The sequence below is a fragment of the Tupaia chinensis genome, unplaced genomic scaffold, assembly GCF_000334495.1.
Source record: "Tupaia chinensis unplaced genomic scaffold, TupChi_1.0 Scaffold150112_1, whole genome shotgun sequence".
In the NCBI taxonomy this organism is placed as follows: domain Eukaryota; kingdom Metazoa; phylum Chordata; class Mammalia; order Scandentia; family Tupaiidae; genus Tupaia; species Tupaia belangeri.
In genome coordinates, this window is record NW_006209952.1 from 72166 (window position 1) to 94482 (window position 22317).

Below are 22317 nucleotides of genomic sequence, written 5' to 3' on the forward strand. Positions count from 1 at the left end.
CCTACTCCCTCTGTCACTCTCTAGTCAAATTAAAACAAATGAATTAATTTTAAAGATAATAATAATTTACAGAAGAATAAATTAATAACTGTCATTTTCTGGTATCATTTGGTATTCATAGGTATCCAGATATATAATTTTAAAGATAAATCAGGTGGTCATATGTAGTCTCTATAAACATCTATGGTGTAATTTGAGATCTTTCAAATAATGTTAATTGTGGCCACAAGGAGGCAAGGTGGTTAAGAGGCTAGACTCTCACATGGCTGACTGTGGTTCAAATCGTAGAACAGAGGCTCGAAAATAATGCTGGTCATGTGTGCGTGCATGCCTAAAATCACCAGAGGAAAATAAAGGAGAAAGGACTATAGTATGGCTATCTGCCCCTCCCTGCCCACCAAAAGGTGATTTCTCACTTTACTTTTTTGTCTTTTACCCAGAAAACACAAGCATTTTATACGGAAAAAAACAAAATGTTGGGATCAGCATGTGGTGTGGTGGTCCCACATGTCTACTGCAATTCAAGTCCTGAAACTGATGGCTTGAAAAAATCATGCCAGGCATGTTTGGGTGCTCAAAATCCCAAAAGACTAGAGGAGAAGGGACTGTGGCATGGCCACCCCCAGAAATTACCTCTACTGCCTCTATCTCAAGTGAGAGACAGATTCCTCTTATTGTCTTTCTTTGGGGAACATATGTACCCTATGGCAAAAACAAAATAAATCAAATGTATAAAATTATGCTATGTTGGGGCCAGCAGGTGACGTGGTGGTTAAGGCGCTGGATACCCCCACATGGCTGACCATGGTTCGAGTCCTCAACCTGGTGGCTTGCTCCTCACCTTCTCTCTCTCTCTGTCTCTCTCTGTCAAATCAAAATAAATGGATAAATTTTAAAAATAAATATTTCTTAAAATTATGCTATGTTAAATAATTATTTGTAAAATTACTTATCTTTAAGTCAAGATATTTTGATTAACATAATGAGAAGCTTTCTGGTTTTGGCTTTTAAACCTTAGACAAAAATCTATTGCATTAGTTCATAAGACTATTTGGGCTACATTGAAAAAAAATATGACAAAAAACCAAGTGTTTTAAAAATAAGTCCTTAGTTATGACAATTCAAACTGCTTGCTTCTAGAGAAACAGGTTACTGAAGAGTTCTTTTTTATTTTAATCTGGTTAATATGTATATTTAATTCTACATGCAAAGTTATAAGAAAGTCAAGGAGTATTCTCATTTTGTAGACACTTATTGGATATATTAAAAATTTATGTGTAAAATACTGTCAATTGATTTACTAAATCTCCTTCAAGGTTATACTTGCAAAAATATGTTGTTTATATAAATGTACACAACATTAGTTAAAAATTCTAAATGTTTAATACTCCTGAAATGATACTGTCAATCATAATTCTGGTTATTATCTTAAAATGCTATATACAATAGAAATACCTAAATTATTTTGTCAGTTATCTCATTATTGCAAAGAACTGCCATCTCATTTTAACATCCACAGCTCTTTTTTTATATTTATTTATTTGATTATATTAGCACATTTTTATAAAATGTACATGCATCAACAAACATCTTTTTTTCAAGGTTTTATAGTAGGAGTCATGTGCTCACCAGAGAGACAGAGAAGAAAGAGAAAAAGAAACATAAAGAGAGAGAGAGACAGAGAGAGGGAAAGTGAGAAATCATTCCAAAAGACAGATGGCCACACCAAATGGGGAAACTGAATCCGTGATTCTATTTTTTCCCATTCCAACCAAAATTGTTTCTAGGGGACCTTGGAGGAGTGACACCACTAAACGCTTACAGAGATAACTACAAGCATTAGTAGACTATTGATAATAGGATGCTATATTTTGTCCCATGCATGGTATTTTTATCATGCATAGTAAACCTCATCTCTTAGGAGCAAAGCACCCATGTTTTTCTGCCAATCTCCTTTCAGTAACAGATTGTGATTTTCTTTCCAATTACTAATCTAAGAATTTCAAATTTGCCTGTAACTACAAGCATCCGCTTCCAAGAGTCACAAGTTTGGGGCTGGACCAAAGTAAAGGGCTCCTTACGCTGATCGACAATTCTCCTGCTCTCAGAACTAAATAAAAATAACTCTTTTCTTTTTGAGATATTTTTGCTATAGGACATGAGCACATGCCAAAGAAAGAGAATTCTGAGACAGAAAGTGAGACCTCACCCCAGAGGAGATGGTCACATTACAATCTCTTCTCCTCAATTTTACTTTCAGGATTTGGGACACACACACACACACACACACACACACACACACATACACACATGTGTCTGGTGTGAGTTTCCAGTCACCAGTTCTAGGGTCAGACACATGGCAATCTAGATCCTTAACCACTATGTAACCTAATAGATCGAACACACTTCTCTTTGGGCATGTCATTCAAATAAACCACATTAGGAAGCAGAGGGGGAATGGGAGTGGAGAAGGGGGTGGGGAAGGGTGGAGTGGTTGGGTGAGGTGGTGACAGTCTCAGAAGATGGTGGAGGCAGGGGTAGGTCCATCCTACTGTATTACTGTTGAAGATGTATTACTGTTGAAAAATTTCTGCACAGCAAAGGACACAATAATTAGTGTGAATCAACAACCCTCAGAATGGGAGAATATTTAGTAAAAAATGCCTCAGACAAAGAACTGATAAGAGAACAAACAGGAAAGTCGAGAAGCCAATTTATAAATAGGAAAATGAGCTGAACAAACATCTCTCTAAGGAAGACATATGAACAACCAAAAAGCATGAAGAAGTGCTCAATAAAACTCATCTTCAGGAAGATGCAGATTAAAACCACAATGAGATTGAAACTCATCATAAGGAAGATGCAGATTAAAACCACAATGAGATACCATCTAACCTAACCCCTGTCAGAATGGCAAAGATTAAAAATACAAAAACTGGTAAGTGTTGGCAGGAATGTGATGAAAGAGAACTCTCCTACACTGTTGGTGAGAATGTAAACTGGTTCAGCCATAGTGGAAAACAATATGGAGTTTCCTCAAAGATCTGCAAATAGAACTACCATTTGATCCAGCAATCCCACTTTTGAGTATTTACCCAAAGGACAGGAGGATGCTCAGTCAGAAAGACATTTGCACATCATTGTTTACTGCAGCATTATTTAGGATCACTAAGACATGGAACCAACCCAAATGTCCACAAAAAGATGAAAGGATGGAAAAATTGTGGCACATATACTCTATGGAATACTCTCAGCCATAAAAGAAAACAATATCCTGGCATTTGATAGATTACAGAAGGTCTACTGCTAAGTGAAGCAAGGTAGGATATGAAAGAAAGACATTGTATATATCCACTTAATATATATTATCCACACTTAATGGTAGAGATTGAAATACTGGAGGACATAAAAACAGTGAAAATAGTTATGAATGTTGAAGACGGTGTGGAACAGGGGGTGAGAGGGAGGTGGAGAGAAGGGAAGAGTATAGAGAAGGAAAGCAAGAGAATAGAGAGGCGTGGCATTTGTGGGAAACAGAATGGCTTATTACCAGTTAGTGATAATACATATAGTATTCTTAACTGGACTGGTCTGAGAAGTATTTCAGGTTGGGTAAATTCTCTTTAGAAGCCAAATGATATATAGTGATTAAATGTTAGAAAAAGAAAATTAGGACCATCGGTTAGCATAATGGCTATGTCGCTGGACTTCCACATAGTCAACGTGTTCGAGTCCTAGACCCGACGGCTTAAACTCATGCCAGGCGCGTGTGCATGCGTGCCCAAGATCCTGAGAGGAGAATGGAGGAGAAGGGATTGCAGCGTGGCCATCCCCACTGGGGGGGCGGGGGGGTGATTTCTAGCTTTCTGTCTCTCTGTCTTTCTGGCGACTGCATGCAGCCTATAGCAAAAACCTCTTCAAAAAAAAAAATTAATAATAGTAATAATGATCTGAAAAAAATAATGAAAAGTAATTTGGTGAAAATGATGTGGATAGTAATATACTGGTCTTGATTGATAAGCATGTTAATTGTGCTGGAAAAAGAAATGTAATACACTGTAAAGATTCATGTGATTAAATGTAACATATGGTAATAAATAAATTTTTTTTAAAAACTCTCTCCAGGCATGTGTGCCAAAAATCCCAAGAGGAGACTAACTGGAGGAAGGGGGAATATAGTGTAGGTATGCCCCTTCTGGAATAATTTCTCACATCCTATCTCTCTTGTCTCTGTCCCTCCAGCGAGTACATGAGCCCTATAGCAAAAATCTCTCTTTAAAAAATATATATGTTCCCAAGCCCCAGAGTCTCTGAGAAAGAAAAGAGACAGACCCTACACCGACCTGACCCATTTCAACTGTGGACCGAGAGCCACAGTAGTACATAAACCAGCTAATTTCTCCAAGTCTAGAAACATCAGAGGCTTTACCTGCTAATTCATTTCCATACCTTGCAGATCTCCACCCACAGGTTAAGACACAGAAACATTTTCAAACAATCCATAACAATGCCTTTATTAACACTAGGAAACAGCTACAAAGGAAATAAATGGCTTCTACTAGAGGTTTTTATTTATACAAATGCCAAGACCCCTACTAACACTTACCTAAAACAGATTTATAGACCTCAAAAATAAATAAATAAATAAACTATAAGCCAGTCAGACTTAAGAGGTATTTCTAGAATACTTCATTCAACAAAAGCAAGATCATACATTCTTTCAAAGTGCACATTAAACATTCATCAGATAATAACCACTGAGTCAAAAAAAAAATAAATTCACAATACATACAACTTCAATATATAAAGAAAATAATTTGACCAAATTCAACACTCATAAGAATGATGAAAGAGGAGCCAGTAGGTGGCATAGTGATTGAGGCACTGGACCCCCACATGGACACTGTTGTATGAAGAACAATTATGCACAGTGTAATAAATGAACTATGCCTGTAAAAAGAAGTCTCGATCCTTAAATATTAGACATGGGAGAGTAGTGCATTAAAACTACCTTTAAATTACCTTTAGAAAACTACTTCAAGGGGCTGGCAGGTGGCATGGTACTCAAGGCACTGGACTCCCATACATGGCCAACGGCAGACCTGGTGGATAGCTTTCTCTCTCTGTGTGTGTGTCTCTGTCTCGCTCTGTCCCTCTTTGATCATATTAAAATAAGAAATAAATAGGGGCACCAGCAGTTGGAGTAAGGGCTATGTTGCTGTACTCCTATGTAGTCGACCACGGTTCAGGTCCTGGACCTGGTGGCTGAAAACTCACACTGGGCGTGCGTGCACGCATGTCCAAGATCCCAAGAAGAGAATGGAGAAGGAACTGTGGTGTGGCCATCCCCCCTAGCGGGGGAGGGGATGATTTCTTGCTTTCCCTGTCTCTCTCTATCTGACAAGCGCACGGGCTCTATAGCAAAAACCTCTCAAAAAAATTAGTGCTTTCCTTTCTCAAACTGGAAATAAAAATAAAATTGGTTGCTTTTGCCAATTTTATTTAATCATTTAGTAAAATTTGTAATCAGAGAAATTAATGACATTATGCAGATTATAAGCGGTAAAGCTATCCCTAATGCATAAGGAATATGATATGAACTGTATAAAATCCAAAATAATCCACGAAAGAATTATGTACTAAAGAACGAGCTCAAGAGGTAACAGCAGATGGTATAATATTTACTACACTGGACAACAATTTAGTTAACCAAGGTTCAAGTCCCAGACCTGGCAGCTTGAAACTCATGCCAGACAGGAACCAGCAGTTAGTGTAATGGCTATGTCACTGGACTGCCACGTAGTGGACCATAGTTCGAGTCCCACTACTCACGCTGGGCACGTGTGCTTGCGTGCTGAGAGGAGAATGGAGAAGGGACTGTGGCGTGGCCATTCTCCCTGGGGGGGTGATTTCTCACTTTCAGTCTCTCTGTCTCTCTCTGTCTGTCTGAGAAGCGCACATGCCCTATGGCAAAAAAAAAAAAACCCCACAAAAAAAAAAAAAAAAAAAGAAAACTCATGCCAGATATGTGTGTATGGGTGCCCAAAATCCCAAGAAAAGAATGGAAGACACACGAATGTAGCATGATCATTCCCCCTGAGAGGTGATTTCCCACTTTCTGTCTCTCTGGCAAACACACATGCCCTATAGCAAACATCTTTCTTTAAAAAAAAAAAAGAAAGAAAGAAAAGAAAAGAAATGAGCTCAACAAACACAGACACTTGACATAGAACCTATATCAAAAAAAAAAAAAAAAAGTTGCAATATACACTTACAATAAAAAACTGTAAATAAAACAAAATTAATAATATCTCACTTATAAGAAAACATAAGGAACCAGCAGTTAGCATAATGGCTATGTTGCTGGACTCCCACGTAGTCGACCGTGGTTCACGTCCTGGACCCGGTGGCTTAAAACTCACGCCGGACACATGTGCGTGCATGCCCAAGATCCCGAAAGGAGAATGGAGAAGAAGCGATTGCAGCGTGGCCATTCCCCCGGGGGGTGATTTCTCATTTTCTGTCTCTCTGTCTCTGTCTGGCGAGCACATGCGCCCCATAGCTAAAACCTCTCCAAAAAAAAAAAAGAGAGAAAAAGAAAACATGATTCCATGATTCCATTATGTGCTATCTACACAGGTCAAACTAAATTCAAAAATATCAAAGAGATTAAAAGACATGAAAATGTGATATTTTCATAAAGATACACATAAAAACCAAAGGAAGAGAACTAAAAATCCAGAAATAGCAACTAGCACAAGGGTTACATCACTGGACTCCCATGTAGTAGATTGTGGTTTGAACCTGGACCCAGAGACATAAAGAAACACACTGGGCACGTGAGTGTGCATGCCCAAGATCCTGAGGAGAATGGAAGAGAAGGGGTTGTGGTGTGGCCACATCCCCTGGGGGTTGACTTTTAATTTCTATCTGTGTCTGTCTCCAGCAAGCACACATGGCCTACAGAAAAAAATCTGTCAAAAAAAAAAAAAAAGAATTCAGAAATAAACCAACATAACATGGTCAGAGTGATTTCTGACGACAGTGTTAAGACCATTCAATGGAGAAAGAATAATATTTTAAACAAATAATGCTGAGATGACTGGACAGACTCATGCAAAAAACTAAAGTACTATCCTGCCTTTATACCATATATGAAAATTAAACTCAAAATAATCAAAGACAGGGAACCAGCAGTTAGTGTAATGGCTATGTCATTGGACACCCACGTAGTCGACCACGGTTCGTGTTCCGGACCTGGTGGCTTGAATCCCACACTGGGTGCGTGTGCCCAGGATCCCGAGAGGAGAATGGAGGAAAAGGGACTGCGGCATGACCATCCCCCCCTAGGGGATGATTTCTCACTTTCTGTCTCTATGTCTCTCTCTATCTGTCTGGTGGGCACACTCCGTAAAGCGAAAAACCTCTCAAAAAAAAAAATAAAATAATAATAATAATAATAATAAAATCATAAGACTTTATTTTTCTTATAGAGATTAGCACCTAGCATGAGATTTTTAAGCCACCACGTCTAGGACTCAAACTGTGGTCAACTATGTGGGAGTCCAGCAACATAATTATTACACCACCTCCTAGCTCCCAAATATATAAACTTTATGAGCTGTGACAAAAAATTTATTGATTAAAGTACAATAATAAATCCTACAATGTGAAGTTGATCATGGATGTCAGAAAGAAAGAATACATGAAAAAAAATCATATAAGTGGCCAAGAAGCCAGATATATGAGTTCTTGCAACTCATGAAAGGCTAACAACTCAAGTGAAATAATCAGATTAGACATTCCTCTAAGTAAGATATACAAATGGCCAATAAACAAAAATGTTGGAACATAATTAGTCAAAAAATCAAAACCAATAATTCTATGAACCACATAATATCCAAAACAAAGACAAAAATTTTAAATGACCGGAAATAACAATACAGCGAATAATGTAGAAAAAATTAGATCTTTGAACACTGCAGGCAGGGATGTAAAATCATAAAGCTACTAAACACTTCAGCAATTCCTCAAAAAAAGTAATTTTCTATCTTGCCAACCAATTCTACTCCTAGGTATATACCAAAAGGGATTAAACTATCTGCTCAGACAACTAGACAGGCATATATAAAATAAAAGCATTCAAATAAGTGTTCATTGCTACAGGATAAATAAAAATATAAAAATAGTGACAAGCAGCAAATGTCTATCAACGAATTCTAAACATAAAAAATTAATAAGGACTAATATTAATATATCCCACAATATGGATAAACCTTGAAGGCATTATGGTAAGTGGGGAAAAGTGGGTCAGAATTCTTATACCTGTCCAGTTGCAGTGCTGCACACATAGACTCACTGCTTGAGAAGTCTGAGGCTACCTGAAAAGCCCCAGTTCAGTTCTCCACTTGAATATGCTAGGTTTGGCTATACAGAACTGTATTCCTAACTTAGAGGCTAGAGTAGAAAGACATCCCAACACTGTGTCACTGGGAACCACAGGATGGTAAACACAATGTTCTAGGAGGATGACCCACATAGAAAAGTTCCTGTTAATGTCCAAAGATGCTCCCTGAACACACACAGCAAAATTATAGTAATGATATAGGGCTAGCTGAGACTGGGCTGAATTCTGTCATCAAGACATTGTTCAGAGAACACTCTACAACCTTCCCAGAGAAATAAATAAATAAACTTATACAGCGAAAGGGGGAGGCAACTCAAGGTATGGGCTTAAGATCATTGGCTCCCACATGGCCTATCCAGCAGGTAAAGTCTTAGAACAAGGGCCTTGAGAAACATGCTGGGCACACATGCATGTGTTTCTAAACTCCCAAGAGGAGGGAGAGATGGAGGAGAAGGTACTGCAACATGACTGTGCCCCATAATACTTTACTACTTTCTCTCTGGCAAACGTACAATGAAACTATCTCTGTCTTTTTCACATTCCCTCTCTATGTCCACATCTAATTTTCACAAAAATGGGAGAAAATCATATGCCACATATTTAATTTCATAAAAATTAATAGAAACAAAATTAATTAGACTAGACAATTAGTAGAAACAAAATTAATTAGTAGTTGACTAAGGACATATCCATGGCAAAGAGATGGGGGACATTTTTATATTGTGAAAATGTTCTATAAAAGTGCCTGTTGTGATTGCAAGTTCACAATTCCTATGGATATACTAACAACTGCTGAATTAAACATCTTAAATGGTTAAATTGTATGTTATGTGAATTATATGCCCATAACTATATTAAAGTAATAAGAATAAATGTATGTACGTATGGTTTTGGACAAATAGCCTTCATGTTCAATTACGTTTCATTCCAATTCAGGTAATTGAATAAAGTTAACAATAATTTTACTGAGTTTAGGAATTCAAACTCTGTGGTTAAAACTTCTCCTTCACTAAACAGCTCTATTATAAGTAATCACAGTAAGAATTCTTAAGACTAGTATTACAGGCTATCTCCAATAACAAGATAAATTTGTAGAAATAATGATGTATATTATTAAGAAGCAACCTACTTAACTACTTTTACTGTACTCAAAAGTATGCATACCAAGAGTCAGTCTGCTACTTTAACCTCATTGTAAATTGAGATAAAACAGTATATTATTTCTCAACAACACAATTCTCTCATTTAAACAAGTCTTCTATACTGGATAGTTTAACCCTCAAGGATTCCAATCAAGAAGAAACTATGAGAGGCTGGATGTTCTTTTGCCTTCAGTCTAACTCAGACATCCTCATCATGACCATCATCCATCCCTTACTTCTTAAATTTGCAATTTAAGAAGAAATAATTTGGTTTTGTGTATAATTTTGTTTGCTTTCAAAGAATTACATTTAGGCTCTCTTTTGCCACTAAAATGCCAGAAATGTATCTAGATAAAGACATTTTACACAAAGGTCATCAAAAAACTTTTCACATTTTAATGTCACCTCAATATTAGTATTTTGTCACCCATTTAAAAAGTAAAATGTACTTTCACTATAATCTGTTCCCCAAAAGAAAAAAAACTAGCATTCAAACTGTACAAACCTTCCAGCAGTCAGCCTGTAAACTGTAGTATCTCTGATATGCAGATAATGCTGGAAAAGGGAAAACAGTTATCAGTCAAATTACATATCACAAAAAAAAAACCACAGTAAGATTAAGAAATATTTTAATATAAACTGACTTATATGCCTGTCTTTCAACAAATGATCCCCCCCCCCAAAAAAAAACAATTTGTATTTAAGTCATAACATAATTTCTCCCAGGAAGACATAAAACACTGGCAATTTAACTTCCTTCAGGGATTAGAATTGCTGGGAATCTTCTAAGGCTACCATGTACCATACTGAATCTCCTAACTTTTTAACGTGCTGCTAATCTCCTAGGAATACTAAAAAATCAGGCATCATGATGGCTTAGTAATAAAGGTGGCTGGATCCCATGGCCAAACCAGGAATTTAAGTTTTAACCGAGTTGAGTCCCAGTTTCATACCCATGTTAGAAGTATGTAGGTACAGGTCCAAAATATTGAAAGGAGTGAAAAAGAGAAAAGAAAGGACTATAGTGACCAAGTACCATGAGGAATGCTTTCTCACTCTCTAACTTTCTCTAATAGTAGATGCCATCTGGCAAATAAAAAACAAAACAAAATAAAAAAATCAACAGTCATCTAAGATGCAAAGTAACTTCTGTGATGCCTCCCTTCACATAACCAACGTTACCTTCATCTACTATCTTCAATTTAATTCCAAGATCATTACCCTTGCTCACCACCCAACTAAATGCATAAAATGGGATTTAGCAAGTGGCATGGTAGTTAAGGGGCTGGACACTTCTGACATGGCCAACCATGGTTAGAGTCTCAGATCTGGTGGCTTGCTTTCTCATTCTCTCTCACTCTCTCTGTATCTTGCTCTAGCAAATTTTAAAAAAATAAATGAATGAATAAATAAAATTAAATAAATATTTTTTAAAAAAATTAATATATGTGTAAAATGTCTCAATTCACATTAAGTAGTTCTTTTAAAAAAAATGAGATAATTTGTTTCACGTCAAAATGGCCAATGGAGGAGAGGGAGAGAGAGGTGGCAGTCAGCAGATGGCATGGTGGTTAAAGGCACTAGAATCCCACATGCCTGACCATGGTTCTAGCCCAGGACCTGGTGGCTTGCTTTCTCACTTTCCCACTCTCACTTTCTCGCTCTATGCCTCTCTAGTCAAACTTAAATAAATAAATAAAAATAAAGTTAAATAAAATAATTACTTAAAAAATAAAAATTTGTGAGCAGATCTGCAATTGCAGCTTCAGATGGCTGGATGATATTCAAAACAGCATTACAACGCTTTAGCATTCAATAAACTTGGGTTAATGAGAGACCATACAATATATAAGAATGAAGATGTGAAAGAAGCCATAAGAAGACTTCCTAAGAATCTTTAAAATCACAGGATGTCTCACATTAAGACAGTACTAGCTAGACCTGACCATGAGGAAGTAGATCTTGCCTAACCAATAGCAATGGACAAATTATGAGTAAGATCATTTCTACCTTGAACTGTATATGAAAGAGCTTATTCAGAAAAGAAAAGAGAAGAGAAGAAAAGAAAAAAAAAGAAAAGAGAAGAAAAGAGAAGAAAAGAAAAGAGAAGAAAAGAGAAAAGAAAAGAAAAGAAAAGAAAGAAAAGAAAAGAAAAGAAAAGAAAAGAAAAGAAAAGAAAAGAGAAAAGAGGAAACAAAGAAGTAATGTAGTTGAAATTATGGACACAGTTTTCCTAAAAGTATTTTTAAGAAGTTGGTAGAGACTGAAACATATCATTTTTAGTATTTGGTCTGTAGATGTATTACTTCAAATAAATGTTTATTGTAATACAAACAATAAAAAGCACATAAAGTAAAAGCTAAAATAGAAATAATATAAACACATATTAGGGGAGACATTTACAACAATAAAACCCAAACAACTAACTAGAAAACACAATCACTATCTACTTGGCTCAAAATTTGTCTTAGTAAGAGCTGAGTATTATTTGTGAAGGTTACCAGGATGAAATTTTAGAATAACATATACCTAATAAAGAATATTATTTTAGAATTAAAAATATATTGAAAATACCAGCAGAGCACTAAAAGAACAGTTATTTAAGCATACTATAATTGGTTGAGAATTTTTTTTATCATTTGCTAGAGGCATTACACTCAGCAGAGAGAATGAGACTCACAGGCCTCCAAAGAGGCATTGGTCAGGGCATAATTCCTTCTCCATCCTGTCAGGATTTGAGGTGTATACACACATACACACACACACACACACAAACCTAGCATGTTTTCAAGTCATGGGGCCAGGATTTAAATGGCACTGTAGACCACATTGGGATTTAACTTTCCCTGATCACCAGTCTTTGGGACTAGCTCAATATGCTGAGATTTCTTTTAGAGAAAATAACAAAATCTAAACAGAAACTTTTTTTTAAATATGATTAAAAAATTACAAGATTTAGAATTCTTTTTCTAAAACAGATTTTTGACTTAGGGTGCATGCACTCACCTGATGGAGACAGAGACAGAGACAGTGAGAGATAAAGTGAGAAATAATACTTCTGGAGGGATGACCACACCACAATCCCTTCTCCTCCATTCTCCTCGTAGCACTTTGCAGACACACACACACACACACACACACACACACACACTCACACAAACACATACACACACACAGTGTGATTTTCAAGCCACTAGGTCCAAGACTCAAACCGTGGTCAGCCACGTGGGAGTCTAGCAATGTGACTACTCCATTATCTGTTGGTCCCACAATTTAGAATTTTTTAAGAATTTTTTAAGAAATTCTAAATTGTAAAGCTCAAAAGATAGCAGTGTTTATAAGAATCATCTCATGATAAAAGCTAACTTTCAAGTCTATGGATTCTGTGACTAGAAAAACTTCCAAAATACAGTTTAAAGAGATCCATAAATGCTTTCCACAGACAAGAAAGCATAACTAGGGGAAAGTATTTAAAAATCCCATTTAAAGTTCTGGAATATCTCCCAAAACACCAATCAAATGAAAGAGAGTTAAAGTGAGAAAGCAACAGCAAGGGGGACAGTCCCATCCATCCCTTGTCCTCCATTCTTCCTTTGAGATTTTAGGCAAATAAGCATAAAAAGCTGGCCTGTTTCTCAAGCTGCCAGATCAGTATCTTTAACTATACAACCTGCTGTGTAGGATCCAGCAACAAACATTTACACCACACTATCAGCTGGCACTTAATAAAAATTTACTTAAGAAAAGCTATTAAGTTTCAGTAAAGATAATGTGAATCTGTGGCACATTAGGGAGAACTCATTCCCTTTCAAATCACTCCATCTAGCCCAGACACCAACAGGTAACTGCTAGACCCACCTAAACAAGAGTAACCCCTTATTCAACTTCCTTAGACACTTGCCCAAGACCTACCAACATTTTTTAATCTCTCTCTGCTCCATATTATAACCACTCTTCTAACAAAGTGCAAATGAAAGGTAGAAACGATTGCTTTCCTCTACCATCCCCACATTCAAGAAACAAATGATACACACTTGGATGGGAAAATACTCAGTAACTGCTATTGAAAAGAGATCAGATGAAGGTTTAAAAATGAATGTGACTGGGACCAGCAGTTAGCATAATGGCAATGTCACTAGATTCCCATATAGTCTACCGCAGTTCGAGTCCTGGACCCAGTGGCTTAAACTCACGTCGGGTTTAAACTCACACCAGGCGCGTGTGCATGTGTGCACAAGATCCCAAGAGAAGAATGGAAGAGAAGGGATTGAGGCATGGCAATCCCCGCGGGGAGAGGGGGAGGGATTTCTCACTTTCCCTCTCACTGTCTGTGTGTGTGTGTGTGTGCATGTGTGTGTCAGAGTACACACACCAAAAGTGAAAGAAAGAAAAAAAAAGAAAAAACTCCCCCCAAAAAATTACTTGTGAAAGAGTTTGGGTATGTTCAAACTTAAGAATATCATTGAAAACGTTAAGACCTTTACAATAAATTAACTAAAAGGAATCTAGGACCTCCATAATAAATGTCTAAAACTATTAACTGGTGAAAACTTGACAGAAGTAGGTAAAGAGATAACTAAGCAAGAACTTCCAGGATTTGAAACAATCCTATTTAGGTTTCATTTTATTAGACTCAAATAATTTATGCAAAAAACGATTGCCAAAACATAAAAAATAGAAACATCAGCAAATGATGGGTGTTAACAACCGGATGTCAATAGAAGCAAGAGATCTAGAAATCGAGCAAAGATGACAGACAATCAAGAAACTCTTGAGGGAACCAGCAGTTAGCGTAATGACTATGTCGCTGGACTATCAAGTAGTCGACCATGGTTCACATCCTGGACCCAGTGGCTTAAAACTCACACTGGGCGCGTGTGCATGTGTGCCCAAGATCCTGAGAGGAGAATGGAGGAGAAGGGACTGCGGCATGACCATCCCCCCTGGGGGGTGATTTCTTGCTTTCTGTCTCTCTGTCTCTCTCTGGCTAGCGCACGCGCCCTATAGCAAAAAACCTCTCCAAAAAAAGAAAAGAAACTCTTGATAAAAATCAAAAAGACTGTTTACACTTCAAAGGCTTTTTATACCTCTGGGGCAGCAAATAAGATACTACATAGTACAGAAAATATAGACCTCACTAAAATGGGACAGGTGTTAAATAAACAAGCTAATATTATTATCACTAATGATGATGACGACGATGATGATGATGATGATGATGATGATGATGATGATGATGATGATGATGATGATGATGATGATGATGATGATGATGATGATGATGATGATGATGATGATGATTTTAACTAGGCCAGAGAGAAATAGTTAGAAAAAGGGTAAGCGAGAAAGCAAGCTGCCAGGTCTGGGAATCAAACTGTGGGCAGCCATGTGGGAGTCCAGTGCCTTTCCATCATGCCAGCCCCCAAACTGACAGTTATAATCTCCAGGGGAAATAATAAATAAATTGGTATTAAAATTAGGTGATCTGGGGCCAACAAATGGTGTGGTGTTTAAAGGCAATGGATTCCCACACATGGCTGTCCACGGTTTGAGTCCCGCACATGTGGGCCTGCTTTCTCACTTTCTCTCTCTCACTGTATCCCTCTCTGGTCAAATTAAAGTAAAATAATGAATGAATAGATAAAGTTAAATAAAATAATTCTTAAAAAAAAAAAAAGGTGATCTATGGGACCAACAGATGCCATAATGGCTATGTCACTGGACTCCCATGTAGTTGACCAAGTTTTGAGTACCAGACCCTGTGGCTTAAACTCACACTGGGCATGTGTGCATGCGTGCCCATGATCCAGAGCAGAGAATGGAGAAGGGACTTGTGGTGTGGCCATCCCACCTAGGGGGTGATTTCTTGCTTTCTGTCTCTCTTCTCTGTCTTTCTCTGTCTTCATGGCAAGCACATATGCCTTATTGTAAAAAGCTCTACCCCCACCCCACCAAAAAAATTAGGTGATCTAGGGTCAAGCAGATGACATAATGGTTATGTCACTGAACTCACAAACAGTTAACTGCAGTTCAAGTCCCAGACCTAGCACTTGAAACACGTGTGCGTGTATGTATACCCAAGATCCCAAGGGCGAATGAAGAAGAAGAGAATACGTTGTGGCCACCCCCTTGGAAGGTGATTTCTTACTTTCTCTCTGTCTCTGATGAATGCAGGTGTGAAAATCTCTCTTAAAAAAATAAATAACTAGGTGATCTAAAATATACAGATTTCAACAATAAAAAATGTAAGAAATAGGAAAGAATGGCCCACAGTCAGATGGGAAGAAACATAGTAACTGCTGCATTCAAAGAAAGAACAAATCCTTAAAAAGAAAAAAATTAAGAAAAAAAATTCTCACAAATAGAGGAATTTTAAGAGATAGGAATTATGAAAGAGCTAAAAATCCATAGTTAAAATAATATAGTAGGGACCAGCAGTTAGTATAATGGCTATTTTGCTGGACTCCCATGTAGTCAACCTATGGCAAAAAGCTCTTAGAGAAAAAGAAAAAGTAGATTTAAGCTAACAAGTAAAAAAGAAATCAGTGGATGTTAAAACAGAATAGTAAGTAATTATGAATGTGAAAAACAAGAAAGTGAAAAATGATACTACTAAGTAATATTGGAAAGAGGAAAAACAAAATGAAGGAACAAATCTTCAGGAAAGACATAGTAATTCATACCCACCATGTCATGGGTATCCTTTTTATGTTATATTTAATAGATTTGATGCTGAAGAAATCATCAATCTGGAAGCAACAACAAAGACCGGGATGGGAGTGTAAGGGCAGGAGTAGATTATTAATCAAGAAAAAAAGAAAATCTAATTCGGCATGACAGAAAACTTTTAGAAAAGAAGAACTTAAAAAGCTTTAAAGAAAACCTTTGCCTAAAACTATTTATTCTGGCAAACACCAAGTCTCTAGACATCCATCCAGGATGATAAAAGGGTTGATGTCCAAAAGGTCAAAGAGATTTACTCTTGCCATTTAGTAACAAACAACATCCCCCTTCTCTACTCTGAGTTGCCAGTGGAATACCTACACGTCAAACCCACATGGCAATAACAAGGTGTCTGCCTCACAAGTGCCCTCGTGGAAGTCAGGGTTTTCACCACAGACTAGGGGCAATTAGGCCAGAAAAATGCAGTCAGTTAAAACTTTATGTGAGAATCCAAAACTCATCCCAGTCCATTACATGAAGCCCCTGTATAAGATTAAGGTGTCAATAAACATGGAGTGAAGAATCTGTATTTCTGGGAACCAGCAGTTAGCGTAATGGCTACGTCGCTGGACTCCCATGTAGTCGACCGCGGTTTGTGTCCTAGACACAGTGGCTTAAAACTCAGGCCGGTGCGTGTACGTGCGTGCCCAAGATCCTGAGAGGAGAATGGAGGAGAGGGATTGCGGCATGACCATCTCCCCGGGTGATTTCTCGCTTTCTGTCTCTATGTGTCTCTCTGTCTGGAGAACACACGCGCCCTATAGTGAAAATCTCTAAAAAAAAAAAAAATAAGAAAGAAAAAGAATCTGTATTTCAACATTTACTCACTTAATTTTGCCAACTGTCACAAAAAAGTCACAAAAACAAAGACTTTAAGATCATGATTCTCACAATAAAAAAACTTAGAAGACTAAATAATAAAAGCATTCATCGGGGCAGTAGGAGGCATGGTGGTTAAGATGTTGAATTCCTACATGGCTGATTCTGCTTTAAAACTTTAAAATCATACCATGTGCCTGCATATGCATGCCTAAAATACCAAGAAGAAAATGAAAGAGAAAAGACTATGGTGTGGCCAGCCCTTCCCACACAAGATGATTTCTCATTTTTCCTCTCTCTGTCTCTTTCCAACAAGCACATATACCTTCCTCTGGCAACATACACACAGACACACACAAGAAAAACAAAAAAAAGGTATGGATCATATTAAGACACAGGAAGAGGGACCAGCAATTAATGTAATAGCTATGTTGCTGAAATCCCACATAGACAACTGCGGTTCGTGTCCAGGACCTGGTGGCTTAAAACTCACGCCGGGTGCGTGTGCGTGTGTGACCAAGATGCAGAGAGGAGAATGGAGGAGAAGGGATTGCCGGCATGGCCATCCCACATGGGGGGGATGATTTCTCACTTTCTGTCTCTCTGTCTCTGTCTGACGAGCACACGTGCCCCATAGCAAAAAAAAAAAAAAGCAGGAAGATAGCAAAGTGAGTTTTAAAGACAAACAACAAAAAAGGACTAATTAAAAGATCATTTGAAGATGAGAAATTTCCTAATAATCTTTAAAAATATTGAAACAGTGAGGGATCTAGCTGGTGACATGCAGTTAAGGCACCTGACCTACAGAGCCAACTTAGTCGTCTCAGTCCCAGACCCAGTAGCTTGTAAAACATGTTAAGACACATGTACATGCATGCCCATAATCCAGAGAGAGGAAATGGAGACATGACTATGGCATGGCCATGCTCCACAAAGAGTGATTACTCACTATCCCTTTTTTTCTCTCCCTGGCAAGCTCTCAATCCTCCATTAAAAAAATAAAATAAAATAAATTGAGATGATAGAAATGCACAATTATTCACATGCTTGAAAAAACAGAAAAGCAATAATAAAAAGGCTTAGTGAAGAACATATAAACTATAAAGGAGAAATAAAGTAAATTTTAGAAATTATAAATACAATAATCAAAGAGCTTAGTTGTTATTCTCAACAGCATAATGTAGATGTAAAAGATAATTACTGATACATAAAACAAGAGAAATTACCATTTGAAAAATAGAAAATAAACTCAATAACAGAGTCTCAGGGATTTGCAGGGTAGTACAAAAATACTGTCATGAGACCAGCAGTTAGTGTAATGGCTATGTCACTGGACTCCCATGTAGTCGACCGTAGTTCGAGTCCCGGACCCAGTGGCTTTAACTCACGCCAGGCGCGTGTGCGTGCAAGACCAAGATCCCGAGAGGAAAATGGAGGAGAAGGGATTGCTGCATGGCCATCCTCCCGGGGGGGTGATTTCTCGCTTTGTCTCTCTGTCTCCTGTCTGAAGAGTGCACACACTATATAGCAAAAACCTATCCAAAAAAACAAACTTAAAGATATGTATAAAGTTGTTGCATATTTTACAAGACATTAACTTGCAAATTGAAAAAATTGAGCATACCCAAACCCTTTACACAAATACAAAATAATTTTAAAAAATAAAATTTACCTACTCACATCATATAGGAGAACTAAAAAAAGAAGAAGGAAAAAAAAGAAAAGAAAAGAAAATAGAAATCTGAAACAAAAACATGGAAAACAATTCAAAAAGCCAATTTCTCATCTTATATTATAGGGTGCAGCAAACACTTTTTAAGTGTTGGAAGAAAAAAAAAATAAGAATTATAAACTAGATTCCTATTTAACAGTGAAAATATCTGGTAGTAATAAAGACTCTCAGACATAAAATTAGAAAACTTGTTGCCATCAGACTTTCTCTAAACTAACAGAGGAAATGATCCAAAACAAATAAGAGAATGATCAAGAATGGGACAACACAAAGTAACAAGCAGTATAATTTTAACTTACTCTTACTTGAATTTTTTCAATTATATCTGACAAACTTCATATATCAACATAACTACAATAAATAAAACCAGTGACAACACTAAGTATTGACAAAAATACAGAGAAATCTTGGTAGGGACATAAAATAGTACTGCCATACTTTAAATACCACTTAGTAATCATTGTTTTTAAAAAACCAACAGACTAAATATAACTACAGCATAACCCAACAACTATACTACTGTTAAGATTTTTTCCCCAGAAAAATGAAGACATGTTTGTACAAAACCTATAGGAACGTATTCTCAGAATATTCATTCTTAGTTGCCAAAAATGGAATCATCTTTAACAAGAAATGTTTAAACATTAAAGTAAAATAAATTTAGGGACCAGCAGGTGGCATGGTGGTTAAGGTGCTTAACACTCCCACATGGCTGACCACGGTTTAAGTCCTGGACCTGGTAGCTTGCTTTCTCACTTTCTCTCACTCTCTCTTTGTCTCTCTCTCTCTCTGGTCAAATTAAAATAAATGAATGAATAAATAAAATTAAATAAAATAAATCTTTTTTAAAAAAGTAAAATAAATTTAAAAAGAACTACTAATAAAATACAAATGATCATTCTCATTCAACTATCAGTATAATAGTATCGATTCAGATGCATCACTAGAGAATTATTCTAACAAAAATTAAGCCATAGGGACCAGCAGACAGCATAATGGCTATGTCGCTGGACTCCCATGTAGTCGACTGTGGTTCGCGTCCTGGATTCGGTGGTTTAAAACTCACGCCGGGCGTGTGTGCGTGTGTGCCCAAGATCCCGAGAGGAGAATGGAGGAGAAGAGATTGCTGCGTGGCCATCCCCATGGGGAGTGATTTCTCACTTTCTGTCTCTCTGTCTCTCTCTGTCTGTCTGGCAAGCACACAACTTCCCTATCAAAAAAAAAAAAAAAAAAAAAAAAAACTCTCCAAAAAAAAAAATTAAGCCATAAAATCTACATAATTTATGACTCCATTTATTTAATACTCTTAAACTACAGAAATGGAACATACATTAGCACTAACAATTATTATAAGAAAGGTGGCAGAGGAATAAATAAAAGCACAACATAGGGAATCCTTGCGGGATGAAATATAATAGCAATATGGCATTGGCACAGAAGGAGACAGGTAGAACAGAATAGAGAACGCCCCCCAAAATCCCCAAAACATGGAGCCAACTGATCCTTGACAAGGGCACAAGACAATTCAGTGGAAAAAGAAAATCTTTTCAGCAAATGGTGCTGGGAAAACTGGATATCCACCTTCAGAAGACTAAAACTGGATTCTTAAGTCTCACTACTAACAAAAGTCAACTCAAAATGGATTGACGATTGAAACAAAACCTCAACCACAAAAATACTGGTGGAAAATGCAGGGAAAACTCTTGGAGACCTGAGAGTAGGCAAAGACTTCTTAAAGACGACCACCAAAGTACAGACAATAGTCCCAAATATAGATAAATGGGACTCTATTAGGCTAAGGCTTCTGTGCAGCAAAAGAAACAATAACTAGAATAAGAAGACAATCTTTGGAATGGGAGACTATACTTACAAACTATACCTCAGATAAGGGACTGATAACCAGACTATCAGAGAATTCTGAGCAGCTTACCCACAAAAAAAATTATGAATTCAATTAAAAGGGAAATGGGTTAAACAGACAATTCTCTGAAAAAGATACAGGAATATGAAAACTTGTTTGACATCTCTTATCGTAAGGAAAATGAAAATTGAAACCACAATGAGGGACCAGCAGTTAGTGTAACAGCTAAGTTGCTGGACTCCAACATAGTCAACCATGGTTCAAGGCCCGGACCCAGTGGCTTAAACTCACTCTGGGCACATGTGCATGCATGCCCAAGATCCCAAGAGGGGAATGGAGGAGAAGGAATTGTAGCGTGGCCATCCCACCAAGGGGGTGATTTCTGGCTTTCTCTCTCTGTCTCTTTCTGTTGAGCACACATGCCCTATAGCTAAAACCTCTTTAAAAAAAAAAAAAAAAAAAACACAGTGAGATATCACTTAACCCCAGTCATGATGGCTGAAATTTAAAAAAATAAATAAATACTGATTAAGTGCTGATGGGGCTGTCATGAAAAGAGAACTCTCCTACACTGTTGTTGGGAATGCAAATTAGTATAACCACTTTGGAGAATGATATGGAGATTCCTCAGAAACCACCATAGACCCAGTAATTCTATTTTTTAGGTATTTATCCAAAGGGGGGAAAAAAACACTCACACATCCATGTTTACTGCAGCATTATTTATAATCACTAGGGCATGGATCAACCCAAATGTCCAAAAGTAGACGATTTAGATTGAAAAAATGTGCATATGTACTCTATGAAATACTACTCAGGCATAAAAAAAAGTGAGACCCTGACATGTGATACAAAGGGAATAAATATGGAAGACTTAATGCTAAGTGAAGCATGCCAGACTATGAAAGACAGGCTTTGAATGTCTCCACTCAATATATACAGATTCTCTGGGCTCTAAAGCAGAAACTGAAAGTTTGGAAGGTATAGTAGCAAGGAGGACAATAGTCGATATTAGAGATAGTAAGGAGAGGGGTAGTATAGTGGTGGGTAATAGAGAAAGGGAAGAGAAAAGAAGGATAAAAAACACGTATAATTGACACAAATGAAAAATTATTTGCTGACAATAATGTATATAGTGATATCTTTGTCTTGATTGATATCTATGGTATTTGTGCTGGAGAAGCAATGTTGTACACTGTAAAGATAAATGTTATTAAATGTAAATTAAAATTAAAAAAAAAATTTTAAAAAGAAACTCAATATGAAGGCCTAGGACATCATTGTATATTATTGCAGACTTCATAAACACTTTACACACAGGCTGTACTACATTTATTTCAAGTATTTCTTTCTGGAGGTAGCCAGTAGTTAGTGGTTAAAGCCAGACACAATTTGAATCTCACACCTGGCAGCTTGAAAATCACACTGTACTAGGTTTAGCAGCAAGGGAAACAAAATTGGAAAATCACACCAGGCACACATGTTCATATGCCCTAAAATCCCAGAAGAATCAAAAAGAAGGAACTGTGGTATGGCCCATCTTCCCTGAGGGAGTGATTTCTCACTTTTCTTGTCACTGTGTCTTCCTCTCTCCTCTCTAGCAAGTACATGCACTCTATGGCAAGAATTGTGG

The 22317-nt window shown here is 37.2% G+C and overlaps 1 protein-coding gene across 1 annotated transcript in view; it reads right to left on the minus strand.

Annotated features, from left to right (window-relative positions):
- Positions 1 to 22317, minus strand: part of LOC102496163 (histone demethylase UTY-like) — a gene marked incomplete at its 3' end in the record, with an annotated part of 152182 nt that overhangs the window by 69948 nt on the left and 59917 nt on the right. The window contains exon 5 of the mRNA XM_027769643.1: positions 10055 to 10104. Within this exon, the coding sequence (XP_027625444.1) occupies positions 10055 to 10104 (50 nt within the window). The remainder of the gene's footprint in view (positions 1 to 10054; positions 10105 to 22317) is intronic.